The sequence below is a fragment of the Pezoporus wallicus genome, unplaced genomic scaffold (assembly GCF_028554395.1).
Source record: "Pezoporus wallicus isolate ANWC-B61680 ecotype Strahan unplaced genomic scaffold, APGP_CSIRO_Pwel_v1 contig_7011, whole genome shotgun sequence".
Taxonomy (NCBI): Eukaryota; Metazoa; Chordata; class Aves; order Psittaciformes; family Psittacidae; genus Pezoporus; species Pezoporus wallicus.
Genome location: NW_026638234.1, coordinates 3,428,106 through 3,444,959, shown reverse-complemented (window position 1 = coordinate 3,444,959; position 16,854 = coordinate 3,428,106). Strand labels below are relative to the sequence as shown.

At 41.4% G+C, this 16,854-nt stretch overlaps 1 protein-coding gene across 2 annotated transcripts; it reads left to right on the top strand.

Moving 5' to 3' along the window:
- The first annotated feature begins 8,845 nt into the window (after positions 1-8,845).
- Positions 8,846-14,629, top strand: N6AMT1 (N-6 adenine-specific DNA methyltransferase 1). 2 transcript variants are annotated; one of them, XM_057410204.1, is made up of 6 exons: positions 8,846-9,020; positions 10,520-10,609; positions 11,221-11,311; positions 12,172-12,255; positions 13,000-13,141; positions 14,162-14,629. In XM_057410204.1, exons 1-6 carry the CDS (start codon positions 8,878-8,880, stop codon positions 14,311-14,313), a joined length of 702 nt encoding a protein of 233 aa, XP_057266187.1. In that variant the 5' UTR covers positions 8,846-8,877; the 3' UTR covers positions 14,314-14,629. The 2 variants fall into 2 exon arrangements, with proteins under 2 accessions (XP_057266187.1, XP_057266188.1); XM_057410205.1 differs by lacking the exon at positions 10,520-10,609.
- The last annotated feature ends 2,225 nt before the right edge of the window (positions 14,630-16,854 follow it).

Below are 16,854 nucleotides of genomic sequence, written 5' to 3'. Positions count from 1 at the left end.
CAGCCTTGTCTGATCCCAGGGATGACCCTGGTTTGGTCAGGAGGTTGGACCAGAGACCTGAAGCCCCTTCCCACCTGAGTGGCTCTTTGATCCTATAATTAGAGGTCTTTTAATAGAAACAATAAGACTTAAAAAAAAAAAAAGTCAGGTGAAACCTTCTCACAATGTTTGGTTGTTCTTTCCCTAGCTTCAACAGCTTTTCATCACCCGTTTATGAGCTTCTTTACAAAACAAATACACAATATTATATACATATATAAAAATATATGTACACATAACTGAGTACCAAATACGATATGTATATTTTTATATAATGTCATTGTAAATGTATGTATGTATATGTACCTCAACATCAATATATATATAATAGTATTATGATATTCCCAATTTTCTTTTCTCTCCTATTCTAACCTAAGGTATTCCTAAGGTATCTCTTGCAGTTGTTAAACAGATTTTCACTGATTTTCCATGACAGTAGTTGAATTTCTGAAGAGTGACAACAAATTTATTCTGAAATGTATGTGGACACTAATTGTTCTGTCCAGTTTTTCTATCTTCCATTTATTAACACCAGAGTAACTATGACTCTGCTGAAGTTATATAAGCTATAATAATTTAAACTAGGTAAAGATTCAATCCACTGTATTTATATCTACTCAGATGCCTAGACAAGACTGGTGTTCATTATATTTTTTTTAACACTAACTTAAATAACCAACAGACTGTACTGTTGCTGCTTCTCTATACAGTCCTGCACAATGCCAGAACTATCGCAGATAATTTGAACAAATTGTTAACCCATTGCTCCCTGCAGATATATACATTTTATTAATAATGTAATTAAAAGACAGTAAAACTGTCTCAATTATGTATGCATACACAAACCAGCTATTTCCTTGGTACATTCCTTGCCATGATCCTACTGAGCCTAACTGCATTGTAATTTTGCTATTTGTAAGAGATTTCAAATCAATCCGTTCCATCTTCCTGTAGCTGATGGCTTTAGCTTAAAGGAATACAGCTACATTTTAGACTATGATGAGTGCTGCTGACAGACTAACAGAGTGATTAGAGTAATTCATGTTATTTTTAACCTTTTTAGAAAGGACTCGGGGGTTTTTATAATTGTCAAGAAGGAATATTGCCTTGTGACTGCATATAATTTTCCTGTTTTCTCTCCGTTTCTCTGAATTCTCCATTAAAAGTCTTGGAGACAAAATAAGAAAGCACACTCAACACTAGCTGTCCTGAGAGAGGCTTCTCTTCAGTATTTGGGCAGGCAGAAAGTAAGGGAATCTCTTATTTTGCTAGTTTGTTTGTCGGAATCCAATGCAATAGAACATGTTTTAGTCTCACTTACCTCTAAAAACTAGCCATTTAAAATGACAATAAGAGGCAGAAATGTCCTGAAAATAGCTAAAGAAGCCAATTTGCCCTGAGGCACATTGTTGTAAATTCCTGAGGAAATCAGACATCATTCTTGCCCACTAAAGGAGGCAATGTTGGTAAGCCAGTTGTAAAGGAAGCCTCAACTACAACTCTGCTGCTTGCGGTGTTGTGTATTAAGATGTAAAACCAAAGAACTGATCACTTGTACCTTAAAAATCCCAATTACACTTTTTGCATTAGCAGTAGTTTTTTTTACTAGGTTTCTGGCCTACATCCAGTTAAAACAACTATATATAACTACTTACCTAAACATTCTATTTCTGCTCAGTTGATTATGGCATTATTTATTTTCTCTCCTGAAGTGTTGAAATACTTTCACACACTGTTAAAAAGTTCCTTGCCTTCTCCCTAAGGTAGCTGCATTTCAATGATGAGTGATGTAATTCATCATCAGTTCAATAGAACAGTTGGTAATTGGTTTGTAAAGTTGAGCATGCACTCTGGGATGTTTTCAGGAAGGGCTATAAACAACTACCCATCATTCTTACTCTCTAATATGTCATCCCTGGACCTCTCACTTAGCAGGTCTAAAGTTCCAGAGCTGTGATGAAATATTACCATGCCACGATGTGCTGAAGCAATGTCATGATGTAAGGGCAAGAATTTTCATCAGTCAGTAGGGAAGTGAAAAAACGATTGAAGCTACTCCTCTTAGAAATACAAAAGAAAGGAGAGTGTGTAAAACTCAGCATTGATTCACCTGACAGTACCTATGGAGAACAGGGAGTATGACAGTTTTATTGGAGTATATTCTCCAGGGTTTGGCTTTTGGTATGGTTAGGGAACTCCATAATATGATTAGAAAGGGAAATGAAATTGGGAAATGTGACACTTGGAAAAATACGCTAATTATCCAAAGATTAGAAATGAGTAACATCCAAGTGTTCTTCACATCAGCAGTAGCATAGTTCTTTACTTAATAGTTTAGGAAGTAGTAAAAAGATGATACTATTTTTGTCTTTGCTAAGTAATGATTCTATGTTAGTTCAGGTGTGTCACGGAAAATAACCTTACATGACTGACCATGGAATAATGTAATATAATTAAACATAGGATAAAAATAGAGGTCTGTAACTAAAAGTCACTATTCTATGACAATCTTCAAGAGAAGAATTAAATGAAATTAAATAAATGATGACTGGAATGATGTTTGTTAATTATTACTGGGTTTAAATTATGATTTTTTTTTTTTTCCGCCTCCAGAGAGGAGCCTTCAACCCCCGAGTGAGGGGAAACCCCGCGCCCAGGAGCCTCAGTTCTGCTCGGCGAGAGCCACCGAGCGAGCCGCGAGCCCTCGCCAGGCCTTGCCCAGGAGCCGGCAGCTCCGCTGACGCGAGCAGGGACTCACAGGGGGCGGTGAGGGGAGGGACGGCCCCGGCCTGGGGGGGGTAAAACACCCCCGTAAGCAGCACGAGCGGCCGGGAGTGTGACGGGCAGGGTGGGCGGTGAGGGTGTGGAGCGGCAGTTCGAGGGAGCAGGTGAGCGCCCGCCTCAGGGCCAGGGCCCGCTCTGGGAGCTCTTCTCTGGCTGCCCCGGCGGTGGCAGCGTCGGCACCTGACAGAGCCGGTGAGAGGGGAGGCTGCAGCGCGGAGCTCGGGGTGCAGAAAGGCGGTCTCGTGAGGGGAGGGTGCACAATGGGCAGGGCTGCACTCGGTGCCCTGGTGGAGGTCCTCCTGCGGCAGGGGCTGAGCTGTGGGATACTGTCGGTAGCTGAAAGGTGTCAGGGTTGCTGAGAGGGAGCTGGACTGCTTGCTCCGGGCCCTAACTGTGCAGGAGTCACAAGCGTCCATTTTAGGACATACAGAAAAGGAGGAGAGTGTTAATCCAGGAAGCTGGGAGCTAGTAACAAAGAAAAAACAAAAACCAAACCAAACAAACAAACACCACCAAAAACAACCCCACAACAACAAAGAAAAAAAAAAGAAAAAAGACAAAAAGGACAATTAAAAGCAAGGGGCTTCCTCCTAAATCCAATATCCCCGCCCAGAGCTGCTTCGCAGTTCTGCAGAAGGCTAACAAGGACACGCACACAGCACCGAATGAACAACCAGATGATGCACCGGTAAAGAGGATCACTACTGACATCTCCAGGAAAAAAGCGGCGGCTCATACCAGTAGGTGGCTACTTCGAAAGGCACAGAGGCACCCATCTGTCAGCTTGACCCAGTCTCCAGGGAGGCGTGTTGCCTACCAGGGGCTCAGATCAGGGATGGTGCTGAGAGGCTGCCTGGTCTAGTTAGTCCTGCTGACACCCACTTCTAGTGGTCCATGTGGGTGCTAGTGATACTGACAGCAGTAGCCTGGGAATCACTAAGAAGGACTACAGAGCCCTGGGAGAGGTGGTTAGGGGCACATGTGTTAAAAAAGACAAGAAGGAAAGCAGCAGGACCTATGTTGGAATAACAAAGCCCCCAAATGGATGATGATTTTGGCCATGCTGGCAAAGGCAGCACATCTTGCTGCATTACTGTGTCTCCATCTTTAAACAGGAAAAATTAAGCACATTGAATCTTCTTAGGCTCCCATGCAGCTTTTGATGTGATGTTATGAGGAAAAGTATGAACTAAGCTGGAGATGATGGAATTGGCAAAGGGAACATGAGGTGAACAAGAAACTGAATAAAGGTTAGATAGTCATACGTCATACTGAAAATGAATAGTATCAGGTTAAAAGTCACTAATGGTGACTTCCTGAAATATCAGTCTTTTGGCTGATTTAATTAGTGTTTTTACAATATCCTTGACATCAATCTGATGACAACATTAAGTCAGGAGATGTGATGCAGGGGGAAACAAAATGACCATGCCTGTGAGCAACAGGCATGCAAAGTGGGCTAATAAAAACAATAAACCCTTACAGAATTCTCATATTATAGTCAGTTATTTGGAAACCACTGAGGAAAATCAGTGGAAGAACAAATGGTAAGAAACCATTTCTGAGAGGAAAATGCAACCATAATCCTGGGATATACCAGGAAAGTTCCAGGAAAGTGGCAGCTAATTCTGCAAAACATCAGTGAGGCATTACCTGGAGTAATCTGTACAAGTCACATGCAGGGTGAAGTCAGACTTGAATCCACATGCGGAAAGTCTAAAAGAGTGGTAAGAGAAATGAAAATAGTATCCTATGACAGGAAACTTTTAAGAGCACGTCTTTCTTAGTCAAGCAAATCAAAGGCTGATCAGAGCCTTTCTTTGTCTACATATCCATCAAGCAAAAACTATGAAAAGAAACGCTTCAGCTTTCGTATTTGCCAGAAAAGTATCAAACGTATCACCACCATGTTTAGGCTGGGAATTACAAGGTTTCTAATAATTAGAGTACTGAAGTGGCTTTTCATTAGAAATATGGATGGCAAGAAACCTAGCTACTTTTAGGAAGATACCTTCTCAGTTTAAGGAAGAGATTATATGATGTGGTTGCCTGCTGAACTACATAAAGAGATCTCTTCCAGACCTCTCTTAGCAGTTCTGTTTCTGCAGTGGTGTTTTCCTCGTGGCTCCACTCCCTCAAGTGCACTGAAAAAGGAGCATTCATGGGTCCAGCACGGGCCTAGGTTTACTTCCGCGACATGGAGGGGCAGACACAGACCTGTTTGAGAAGTTTACAATTGAGACTTCTGAGGGCTGACAGGCAGCTAGGAAGTTACGGGTTAAGCATCACTGCATGAGAGGAAGGGCACTGAACTCCAAATGGGATAGAGCCGTACAACATAGTGTAAACAAATGGTTATGATTCCTGTCAAGAACAATTTTTCATATCTCCATAAAGCCTGGTTTAATAACATGGCACAGGCACCACTGATAATGGGAATATTAGTTATCCAACAATTTCCCAAAATTGAAATAGAACCTGTTTTGGCAAAAACAGTACAGTTTTCTACCAAGAAAAACATTTTAGCTAGTTATATAAGCAATAAAAATAAATGTTTTATAAAATTCACCCAGAAGGACTTACAAGTATTAAACCCTCCAATAATAATTAACCAGATTTCATGATGTATGAAACAGCCAAAAGTAACAGCCAGTACAGCTGAAGATGGTGAAGTCATTTCTTCTACTTGCACTCCAAAGCCTGACCACCCGTAGAGATTAAAAAAAATATATCCAAAGAATTAATTTTCCTAATATGGACACAGTGCAAAATTCTGTCTCTTAACATGACTTCATTTTGCCGAAGTAATGGAATTTTATGCAAGCTTAATATGTTTTACAAGTACTTGCTCCTCTAGTGTAGCAGCAAATCATTGGGAAGACAGATGAAATGACAGAGTATCTTATTGAGTTTCCTTTCCCGGTTAAAAAACTGGCATTGTCTCCAGCCAGGCTTCTGCTCACTACTGCCCCTTGAAGCAGCCTGTCATGCTCCACTGATGATCGAGATAGTTTATGAAAAGCAGACTTTAATTGAGATTAATTTAACCTCTGTCAGAACCTACTGTTCTGTCAGAAACGTGATAATCCTACTCTGCAAAGCAGCAGAGTATGATTATCAGGAAAAGGATTTTCAGTAAAGGAAACCATCAACATCTCACAGGCTAAGATCTTGTTTAGCCTGTATGAGGACACTATGCTGAAAGACACAATGACTCCTATCAGAACAGGTTTCACGAGAGAGCATGATAAGGACATAAATTAGGAGGCAACAACAGATAATTCTGTTGGCAAAATGGTTGCGATAGGTTATGACAACATTTCATATGGGGGAATAAATGAAGGGAAAAATAATATCTTAAACTCAAAGGTCATACAAGATCAGGACCATAAATAAATTTACTCAGGAAATTGAACTTTTCTAAACTTCTGAGTTTCTAGAGTTGCTTTACATGCTAGACAGTGGACCAAGACACCTAAACTGCTTTAAGATAAAGCTTGATGCTTTCATTTCTGTGACAGGACACAAAAGTGATCCATGGGTTAAAACCTCATCTTTGGATCTCTGATTATTAATCTCTGGATATCCAATTGCACTGACTTACCCCAAAAGACTGGACCTGAAGGATGCTTACTACTGACTGATCATAATTCTTTGCATATATTTTTGGTATATTAATTACGAATCTCTGTAATTTCTGTTGGCTACTTGAAAAAGCATTGGCTTTGAGGTGAAAGAGTAGCACATTGGTTTGACTTGGAAACATACAGCTAAAGGCAGATGTAAGGCAGGATGCACTACTACTGAATTTTCAGCTAAATTTTCCAGATACCTGGCTGCTGAGCTGGTGTCCAACAGTTAGGTCAGGTAACACCAGTCATCGCACCTGCAGCAAGAATGGAACTTTGCCCTGCTGTAAGACTCCCAGAGATTCAGCGGTTGTTGCTATGTTGTTTGGGGTTTTTTGTCTTCAGTGTGCAGGAGCAGTCCTTTCCCTAAGAGAATTTACCCAAACAAATTTCTTGTTACTGCAAGGACTGAGTACATTGACGAAATAATTTTTTCCTCACATGTTTCTGTGGTATAGATAAACTATGAATTTTCAGGACAACGTATCTACTTCACGGTTCTTTTCAATGGAGGATAAAGGACAAGACCCTCCCATGAAGCATGAACTGCCTTTCTGTGTTCTCCTGCAAAACTAACCTATGGCAGATACAGGAAAAAACAGAATGTGCCTAGCTTCAAAATGAGTTAGCTGCATTTACAAACTATGAGCAACTCAGAAATCAAGTTCTTCTATAGGAATGGAAGATACCCTCTGTTTTATAGAGGCCACTTACAGTTGCAAGTGAAAAATGGAAATTGGTTATCTTTCCCTAGTTCCAGAGCCAAAACTGGAGGCTAGCCAACAAGCAACAACCCCAACCTTTAAATATACTTAAATCATCAAAGGTCAATCTACTGGATTACTCGTGGGGTGGTTTTTTGGGGGTTGGCTTTTTTTGTTTGTTTGGTTTTTGTGGGGGTTTTTTTGGTTTGTTTTTTCCCCTTCTTTTCCAAAACTTATGTTCTTTTAAATTATTACAAAAATCATGTTTTAGGATTCTGGCCTGTTTAGTTAACATCACCTTTTATTGACTGAGAAATTCATCTCACTCTCAGAATTTGAGTGATCAGTGCATTGATACGTGAACTCAGACATTTTATGGGAATTAGAACTTGTACACCCCTCCGGCTTCTGATCAGAATTTGTTTGCTTGCTTGTGTTTTGTTGTGTAGAGCAAATCATTAATCTGATCAGTGCCCTGAAATTTCCCCTCAGTGTATAGTTCTGCAGACCTAATTTTTGTTTGAATTCTGGAGTTCATAGGGTTGGGCCTGAGGATGCTGTCAGGTGTTGCTGGCAAAAAATCATAGAAACATAGCCTTTTGTAACTGGAAAAAAGAGCTTCATTTGAGTATTGATGTCTTTCCCACGTGTGCTTCACTGCAGGACTGACACTTAGAAACTTCCTCAGCACCTCCTTTTGTTTGGCTTTGTGTTAACTTCATGTGCAGAGGTGTTACTTCTCATGAAGGAGAAGCAGTCAGTTTGGGAAGCTGAAGCAAAAACAGTAAGCAAGAGTAGTGGGTCTTTCACATCAGTCTTCATGGGCAGCTGGGCAGCAAAGGCCAGAGGCATCCTGGCGGCCAGCAGGGGCAGAGCAGTGATTGTCCACCTGTACTGGGCACTGGTGAGGCTGCACCTGAAATCCTGTGTTCAGTCCTGGGCCCCAGGAAAGACACTGAGATGCTGGATTGGGTCCAGAGAAGGACAACAGAACTGGTGAAGGGCCTGGAGCATAGCTGTGATGAGGAGCGGCGGAGGGAACTGAGGTTGTTTAGCCTGGACAAGAGAAGGCTCAGAGGGAACCTTATCGCTCTCTACAGCTACCTGAAAGGAGGCTGTAGTGAAATGGGTTTGGTCTCTTCTCCCAGGTAGGGATAGAACAAGAGGTAATGGCTTCAAGCTGCACCAGGGGTTTTAGATTGGGTATTAGGAAAAATTTCTTCACTGGGAGGGTGATCAGGTATTGGCACAAGCTGCCCAGGGCAGTGGTGGAGTCACCATCCCGGAGTGATTAAAAACCCGTGTACATGGTTTAGGGTGGGCTTAGCAGTGCGGGGGTGGACTTGATCTTCAAGGTCTTTTCCAGCCTAGCCCGTTCTATGATTGTGCTGCGGGGATCGCCACGCACACCTGAACTGATGACAGTGATGGGCTCTAAGGTCCGATCAGCCGCACGGCTACGACGAAGTTTAGCGAGAGAAAGCACCGCCCGCGGCGGTGCTCACCGGAAGTGACGGCACAGCTCACTAATAACGAGGCCGCAGCGACAACCGCCGCAGTTGGCGCGGTCAGCCCTAGGGCGAGGCGAGGCGAGGCCAGGCCAGGCCAAGCCGGCGCCATCGCATTGGCGGTGTCGGCGGCGCGGCTGCTTCGGCTCTCCCCTTTCCTGCCCTCCGGGAGCCCGCGCAGGCGCACCCCGGGGTAGGACGGGACGGGATGGGATGGCGACGTCCTCGCTCCCGACACCGCGGTACGATCACGTGGGGCCGCACGGGCCCTTCCGCGATGTGTATGAGCCGGCCGAGGACACCTTCTTGCTGCTGGACGCGCTGGAGCAGGACGCGGCCCGCCTGAGGCAGGCCCGGTAGGCACCGCGGGGAGGGGCGGGAGCGGCCCTTGGGAGCGGCCAGTGGACGGGAGGGGGCGAGGCGAGGCGGTCCCGTCCGTCGCCTCTCCGCGGGCTGTTGGCTGAGGGGAGCGCGGTAACACCGCGTCTGCCGCGCTCCTTAGAACGGCTTCGGGCTCTGTTGGTTGTCCGTAGGGTGGCGCTTTGGGGGTAACATACGAGCAGCGTGCAAGGGCTGCACCGTATTTCGGTGGCAGCAGCACGTATTTGAGTATTTCAGCTCTGGGGCCTGGAGGACTGGAGCACCTCTCCTGTGAACACAAGCTGAGAGAGCTGGGGCTGTTCAGCCTGGAGGCTCCGGGGAGACCTTAGAGCAGGTTCCAGTGCCTAAAGGGGCCTTCAGGGATGCCGTAGAGGGACTTCATCCCCTTCAGGGATGCCGTACAAGGGCATGTAGTGACAGGACAAGGGGTGATGTTTTGAAACTGAAAAGTGTACATTTAGATTAAATATTACAAAGAAATCATTTACTATGAGGGTGGTGAGACATAGCAGAGGTTGCCCAGAGAAGCTGTGGCTGCCCTATCCCTGGCAGTGTTCAAGGCCAGGTTGGAGGGGGCTTTGAGCAACTTCCTCTAGTGGAAGGTGTCGCTGGCCGTGGCAGGGGGTTGAAACTGGATGAGCTTTAAGATCCCTTCCAATCCAAACCATTCTGCGATTTTTATGAATGTGGTAAAATGCTTGTGTCTCAACCCCAGTGAAGCTGTAGGAGTTGTGTAGCTGCTCGGGTTGCTGCCCAGTGTCAGCAGCTGAAGTATGCCTCTGTAACTATAACCACTACAGAAATCGCCCAAGGAGTTAATGTTATGAGTGATTATTTTGAAACTGCCTGCCACTGCTGTTTGCTCAGAGCTGGCTGAAACTCTTATGAGGTATTCTGCATTTGAGTCCTGCTTTAGTTGTGTGGCTTCGTAGAATAGTTAGGGTTGGAAAGGACCTTGAGATCATCTAGTTCCAACCCCCCTGCCATGGGCAGGGACACCTCACACTAAACCATGTCACCCAAGGCTTTGTCCAGCCTGGCCTTGAACACTGCCAGGGATGGAGCATTCACAACTTCCCTGGACAAATCATTGGAGGTGTTCATCAGTTTCTATTGGAGTTCAGTATTGCTGCAATAAATCTGTACTAAATGCTGTAGAAATGTAGCCTGTCCTGTTGAGATTGTGCAGTTAATGGAAACTTTATGTTAGTAGGCATGAGGGAAATGTTATCACAGGCCACTTTGGGAAACACATAAGGAATTGTCTGTATGGTCACCAAGAGGCCTGAAAAACACCGTGGAACAGGCAACAAGATGTGGGCTTTGACATGTCATAGGCTTTGAAGGCTGTATGATAAATATTTCAGCACATAGGATGGCATCAGGTTTTTTAACACTGCCTTGACTAATTCTGCATCTGTTGTAGGTGGTCTTATACATTACAAATAAGTCATCCAGAGTCTTCTCTCTTTAGAGTTGAGATCTGCCTTGAAATAGGATCTGGATCTGGTGTGGTTTCGACATTTGTAGCTTCCTCCATTATTGGATCCAGTGCACTGTATATGTAAGTATAATAGCACTTAAACTGCTGCATGCACTAATAAACAATACTTAACCTTCACATATATACTTTCCATTTTTACATTTTAAAACCTGTTCTTTTCACAAAGCAATATCAGTTCAATTCTGCAGGTATGGAAATCAAAGCAAAGCAAGCCTAAACTACTTACTTCAGGTTCTTTAAGTAGTGGTGCCACTAGAATTCCATTTTCCCACTTCTGAGACAAATTGCTAAGTTTACCATTGTGTTCACTTATCTAAATTTTAGCCACTGACTAGTCTTACTGAGGTATGATGACACGACGTTAGTTATGGATGCTGGCAGTAACAGAATTTTATGAGAGACTTGTATGCATATGTATTTATGCAGAGTTAGCATTGAAAAACAGATGCTGCACTTTAGCTTTCATACAGTCATTGAAACTTCCAGCATAGTGTTGAGTGGTTTAGCTGCTGATACATTGTGTGTATTTTACTGGTTATTTTTTGCTATAGACTTGAAAAGTAAAGGATGTTTTCACTGGGAGTACATAAATCAGCATATGGTTCACGGTGATGTTACAGTACCCAAATATAGTACCCAGTAACTTAGGCTTTGTAATATTTTGCTTCTAGATGCACAGATATCAACCCAATGGCAGCTTACTGTACACTGGAGACAGCTCTGCTTAACAACGTTCACCTTCAGCCAGTCATTACTGACTTGGTAAGATGTTTCAGTAATATCTTTATAGGTTTTGTAATTTTTAATACTTATTAGGGATACTGAAAAGTAACTGTGGCCTGGAACAAGCATTCTCTTAAAAAGCACAGAAGTAAAAAAGAAAACAATAAAATTCGAAAGTGTTTCTGAAAGAAGGGAAAACCAAACTGCTTCAGCTCTAAAATTCAAATTTAAGCTTTAAAATTTCACTGAATTAATTTTAAAACTTAATCATGTAGATACAGTTTAGAAAGTCTTGCACAAGGAACTCTGCAGTGACCTGAAATTATCATAGCTCTTTCTCTAATGTGATGCATTTCTTAGTTCTCGGCTCTTTCTGATTTAATTAGGAACTGTGTATGTTGTTACTTTTTCCTTACAAAACTTGATATGGAGAAAAGCTAGGTTTCTCATCACTTTAGCAAGATGTTTGTTTAAAATACTCTAAATATCTGTGTTTATAAAAGATAATGAAGATAGGCTCTAAAATGGATGAAATACTGCTCATACTTGAGAAATGAACTGCCGTTGTCACTGATTGGTAATTTTGGGTAACAAATATTAAGCAATGATAACTTAAATTCTTTTATATCTGACTTATCTAATTTTGTGTCCACATATGTGTCTCTTTCTCTTCTACATCCCATACATAACATACTCTTTAAGATGACTGAAATGTTCTGCTGTGCGTGAATACTTCTTCGTGATGCTTCTCTTGCACTTAGAAAGTAGAGCTCAGTGTTCCAGAGTCAGGCTGAAATGCTCAGAATATCCAGCATTATGTAACTGTATTTTTGCAAAATGCTTGCATTGTTTCAAAAAAAGAGGGAAAATTAACCAAAGAACCTTCAACTCATCTACAGGTCAAAGGACTGTCTCCAAGATTAAATGGGAAGGTTGATCTACTGCTATTTAATCCACCATATGTGGTGACACCTTCTGAAGAGGTAGGAAAAATTGGAAATACACAATAAAAATGATATTTCTACTGTCGGAGGAGAAATGGCAAAACAAATACGCTCTGCTATGAAAACTGAAGGGGTTTGGTTTTGTTTTTAAATAATAGAGGATGTTGTAGGACCAGCACTCTTCTAACAGCACTGTTGTGGAAATTATTTACTGGAGTTGCTTATAAAGACTATGTGGGAATAAGGATTGCTAGCTGCTGCTTCTCAAGACCTAGTTTCTCCATCAAGTATAAATTGTGTAAGACTTTTGTTAGGCATGCTAAGGCATTCCCATGAGAGACTTTCAATGTAAAATGCACTTTTTCCCTGCAAAATATCCTCTGCTTCTGCAGTCACTATTCTCAGAATTTGACCCAAAAACACTTAAAGGGTTTTCTGGCCACCTTCCATTTGGCAAACACACTCATAAAACATAACAAGAAAATATGTAAAAAGCACATGACAAAATGTAGCTCTTTTAATCCAGTTTAAGAGTAGAATTTGAAACAGAAATTGTATGTTCATTGTGTAAAAAGTAGTCTTGAAGTAATTTTGCTGCATATTATGTATTCGCATGCTTCAAGCTGAAACATTATCACTCTGAGCATACACTAATCTGATAAATTAAAGTTGACAGATTTCTAATGGCAGACATCCAAAACTAGAGATTACGGTAATGTTTCTCTTCTGAGTGACTCTTCTATCATTCTGTATTGTGACAATCTTTGCCTTCATTCCTTCTAGGTGAAAAGCCACGGAATAGAGGCATCCTGGGCTGGTGGCAAGAAGGGCAGAGAAGTAATGGATAGAGTTTTTCCATTAGTACCAGACCTACTTTCACCAGAAGGATTATTCTACTTGGTCACAATTAAAGAAAATAATCCAGGTGATCGCTTTCCTTGGACCATTAAATGTGCCAAACCAGATCTAACACTATATTAAATCAAAATGTTGATCACTGCAATGTTCTCCAGCTTATCAGACTTCAGTAAACAAGAAAAAGTTGAATCTAACATGTGGTGACAGCAACTAAGTCAAGATTGACAGCATGTATTGACATTCATATAGGTGGTTTAGGTCCTCATTTAGAAATGCTGTAGATGACCATATCTGCCTGCTTCATAAAGGCCATGGCATCTCTGTGGACTCTTGTGCTTCTCGTCTTTTAATTTCATGTGGGTGTCTAATCTACAAAGGGACTTTTACGTAAACTGATGTCTCTTGGGAGTCCTTTTCCTGAATTGATGGCTTTTGCATCCAGTGCATGGTGAGCTAGACAAAATATATAAGCAAATTTACCAAAAGAACACCCTAACTTAGTTTGGAAAATGGTATTATGTAGGTCCTGACCCCAGCAGGGTCAGGACCCCACACTCAAGTGTGGGCTTCAGTTCCACACTTGAAAGGTGACTGTAAATCTTAAGAACTAAGTATAACAAAGCCAGGCCCATCCTTCCTTGTCAAAGAGAATGATGGTGTGAACTTAAAGGGCAAGAGCCTTCAGTTGGGTATGTGATGTCTTTCATTTTGGCAGGCATAGAGAAAAGGTGCAGACTTGTTTCTTCTAATCTAGTGCTTAATGGCTATGCATTGTTTTAAGAAACGCTTTTCTTTCACATCCTGTAGATTAGGCAACTTTTGGGAGAAGGTGCTACAAATTTTAGTTTCTTCTACAAATTAGTTTCATAACTGAATTGTTTATTGCTATTAATACCAAATACAGAACTTCAGTTAGCAAATTGTGAACTTCATTTGTTCTTGGTTGAAGACTATTTTGGATAAAACTTAGCAACAGCACAGTTTATAATCTTTGTTTTACAGCTTATGTTCGGTAGATACTTCAGCATTGCCTTTTACAGCTGCTTTCCATATGAACTCAATTGTAATGCTACACTTTCAATTACAGATGAAATCCTGGAAACAATGAAGAAACATGGCTTAGAAGGCACACAAGTACTTTCCAGACAAGCAGGACCAGAGATGCTTACTGTCCTCAGATTTAGGAAGTCACTGATAACTGCTCTTCATCTTCCAGACACTAGACATGCAGAAAGCTGAACACAAGAGAACTGAAGTTGCCCAATCAAATTTTAAGCCTAGATTTTCCATCCTCTTGAAGAGTATCTTCACTTCCCGATTACTGCAGTGAAACTGATCAAGATGCTATATTTGTTTTTATTCTGGATGTCACCCAGCAGTTGTTGGCTTTCAGAGGTGTAGGGGTTCTCTAGCTATCCACAGGACAGTTGAAGGGCAACTGTGAAATACCCTGCCTTGTTGTATTTGCACTTAAATATTGAAAACTGTTTCCTTTATAAATAGGTATTTGTATATTTTGTCATTGTGGCTTATTAAAATAATTTACTTGCTATAATTCTTCCAGATTTAATATCCTTATAATATCTTTAATATATCCTTTTAATAACTTGCTCTCTATGCCTGTGCTGGATTTGAATGAACACTTAAAATCAGTGTTACTTATTTTGATGTGGCATAAGATACTTTTAGAAGTCTAAGGCACAGTTACTGAGTTTCCTTCACTTGCAAGGAAACGGTGTACTTTTGAACAGTAAGCGTCTATCAAGAGCTAAAGCAAAAGCAAGCTCTTACTCCCCTAAAGTCTTCTGGGCAACAGTGGGGTGACTGTGCTCCCTCTTCTGTCATTTTTCATGTAATCTACAGCAGTACCCTCCTTGTAAAGTTTTCATCCATGAAAAGGCAGTAATAGGGGAAAAAGAAGAGATGCTATAGAACAGGCTGGTTACTGGGTAGCTGAAAACAAGGACTTTAGGTAGACAAGTGGAGTGAAAGTCGTCCCTCACTGTCCAAAATGGGAAGCTATTTCCTTACCACTGAATCCAGATGAAGAGCTTTCCTCTGCAGTTTCTTCCTCCTCCTGCCGCCCACAGAATGTTCATGTACAGAGGTGCCCCAGCAGCATACATGAGATGTGTGCTGTGCAGTGGGCACAGTCCAACAAAGAAGATGTTTTGCTCACATGCAGCACAACGGCAGAGACAGTCGTGTATGCAGCACCACTGCTGATACATTGCAATACTAAACCAATCCTCCCTATGCCCTTCACCCCCCCCATATCTTCTCAAAACTATTCCCTAGCGCTGCCTGGGAGAATGCTTTCAGAGACACTGACCTTTAAGAATTTGTGTCAAGTGCTGTTTGATAGACCATCAGCTAACTCTTCTATAGGGACCAGGGTCACAAGGGGTTTTCTGTAGAATGCTGAGGTACTGAAGAGACTTCCACTTCAGACTACAGAAGTGAACTTACAACTCTTGTGCTTACCCAGCTTGCACAAACATTAAAAGTTCTTCCATGCTTTGAATTGACCAAAAACCTTAACTAGGACACTGAAAAAAGAAAGTTTTGAACAGGAAGAATAAAACATGGGAAGTGTTAAGTGCTGTTAGCAAAAACACATGATTATAAACCTAGCTAGGCAGCTTGAGATTTTTTAGTGCAAAGAACATGAGAAGCTACCTTTCACTCCAGACTTGTCTATGGACTGTCAAAGTTGAGGAACTGGGGAGGAACTTTGTGACCATCTGAAGTAACATGTTTCCACAGTTTTCCACTGAAAACTTTAATCTGTTCTTGCAGCTTAGCAAGTAGACAACGCTCCAGAGTTGTATTTCGGTCTACTTCCTACTTCTAGGACCTGACTTAATGGCAGACCCTTTGCTAAGCAACACTTTTTTTTTTTTTGGTTCAGTTTTCCCTTACAAAGCTGTAAGGAGAAGAGGTTTTATGGTTAGTGATTTTACTTTGATGTAAATCATGGCTTTTAAAGTAACAATCAGAGCTGCAGGGCTGTTTGAACCAAAACACTATCATACTTACACCACTCTCAAAGTTTTATGTTAACCACTTTGGCTAGCAAAGTTAAGTTGCTGAGCAAAAGTCATAACATCAAAAGAGGATTTTTAAGAGGTAGTCAAAACATTTAATAGACTAAAACTACAGGTTTAACAAAGTTTAATTAATGTCTAGTTATAACTAAAGAATTGGTTTTAAAAGGTAATCAAAGATAAAAACAGGCAATTATCTGGCACATATTGCAATGCTCAACAGTGTGTGCAGTTTTAAATTATAAAGAACAGAATAATGAAGATCAGAACAGAAACTAATAAAATGTAACAAACATCCTTTCCCCAGAACATGATTGCACTGGGCTATCTAACAGCTGGATATTTGGACAAAGAAATACAAGCATCCAGTTCAACAAATCATAAGTTCAATTTTCCTGGCCCCTCTCTACTGCTGTCTGCTGCAACTCTGGAGTTTTAGTATCAGTAAAAATGAAAAACTACAGCTTGCTCCTTAATCTGTGTTTCCAGTTAGAGCTTTTCAGTACCAGCTTTAAAGCCTTTCCATTCTGTCTTTCTCAAAAACTGTGAAGAAATTTCTCCTCTGGAAGGTCAGCACTACCTGTTAAAAATACAGACTTATTAACAGCTAAAACTCATTTCTAGAGCTTCAACGTCAGAAGGGACCAACTTGTTATCTTAAAATTTATATTATTAATTTCTGAAACTTTATCACACAAACTAATAGAAAACAATCCAGACACTACACAGGTCA

What these genes read in the sequence shown, in the direction of transcription:
- N6AMT1 (XM_057410204.1), top strand. Translation starts at nt 8,878, where the DNA reads ATGGCGACGTCCTCGCTCCCGACACCGCGGTACGATCACGTGGGGCCG. An exon ending in GCCCGCCTGAGGCAGGCCCG is followed by an intron (nt 9,021 to 10,519) that starts GTAGGCACCGCG and finishes TTCTCTCTTTAG; the next exon opens with AGTTGAGATCTGCCTTGAAA. An exon ending in AGCCAGTCATTACTGACTTG is followed by an intron (nt 11,312 to 12,171) that starts GTAAGATGTTTC and finishes ACTCATCTACAG; the next exon opens with GTCAAAGGACTGTCTCCAAG.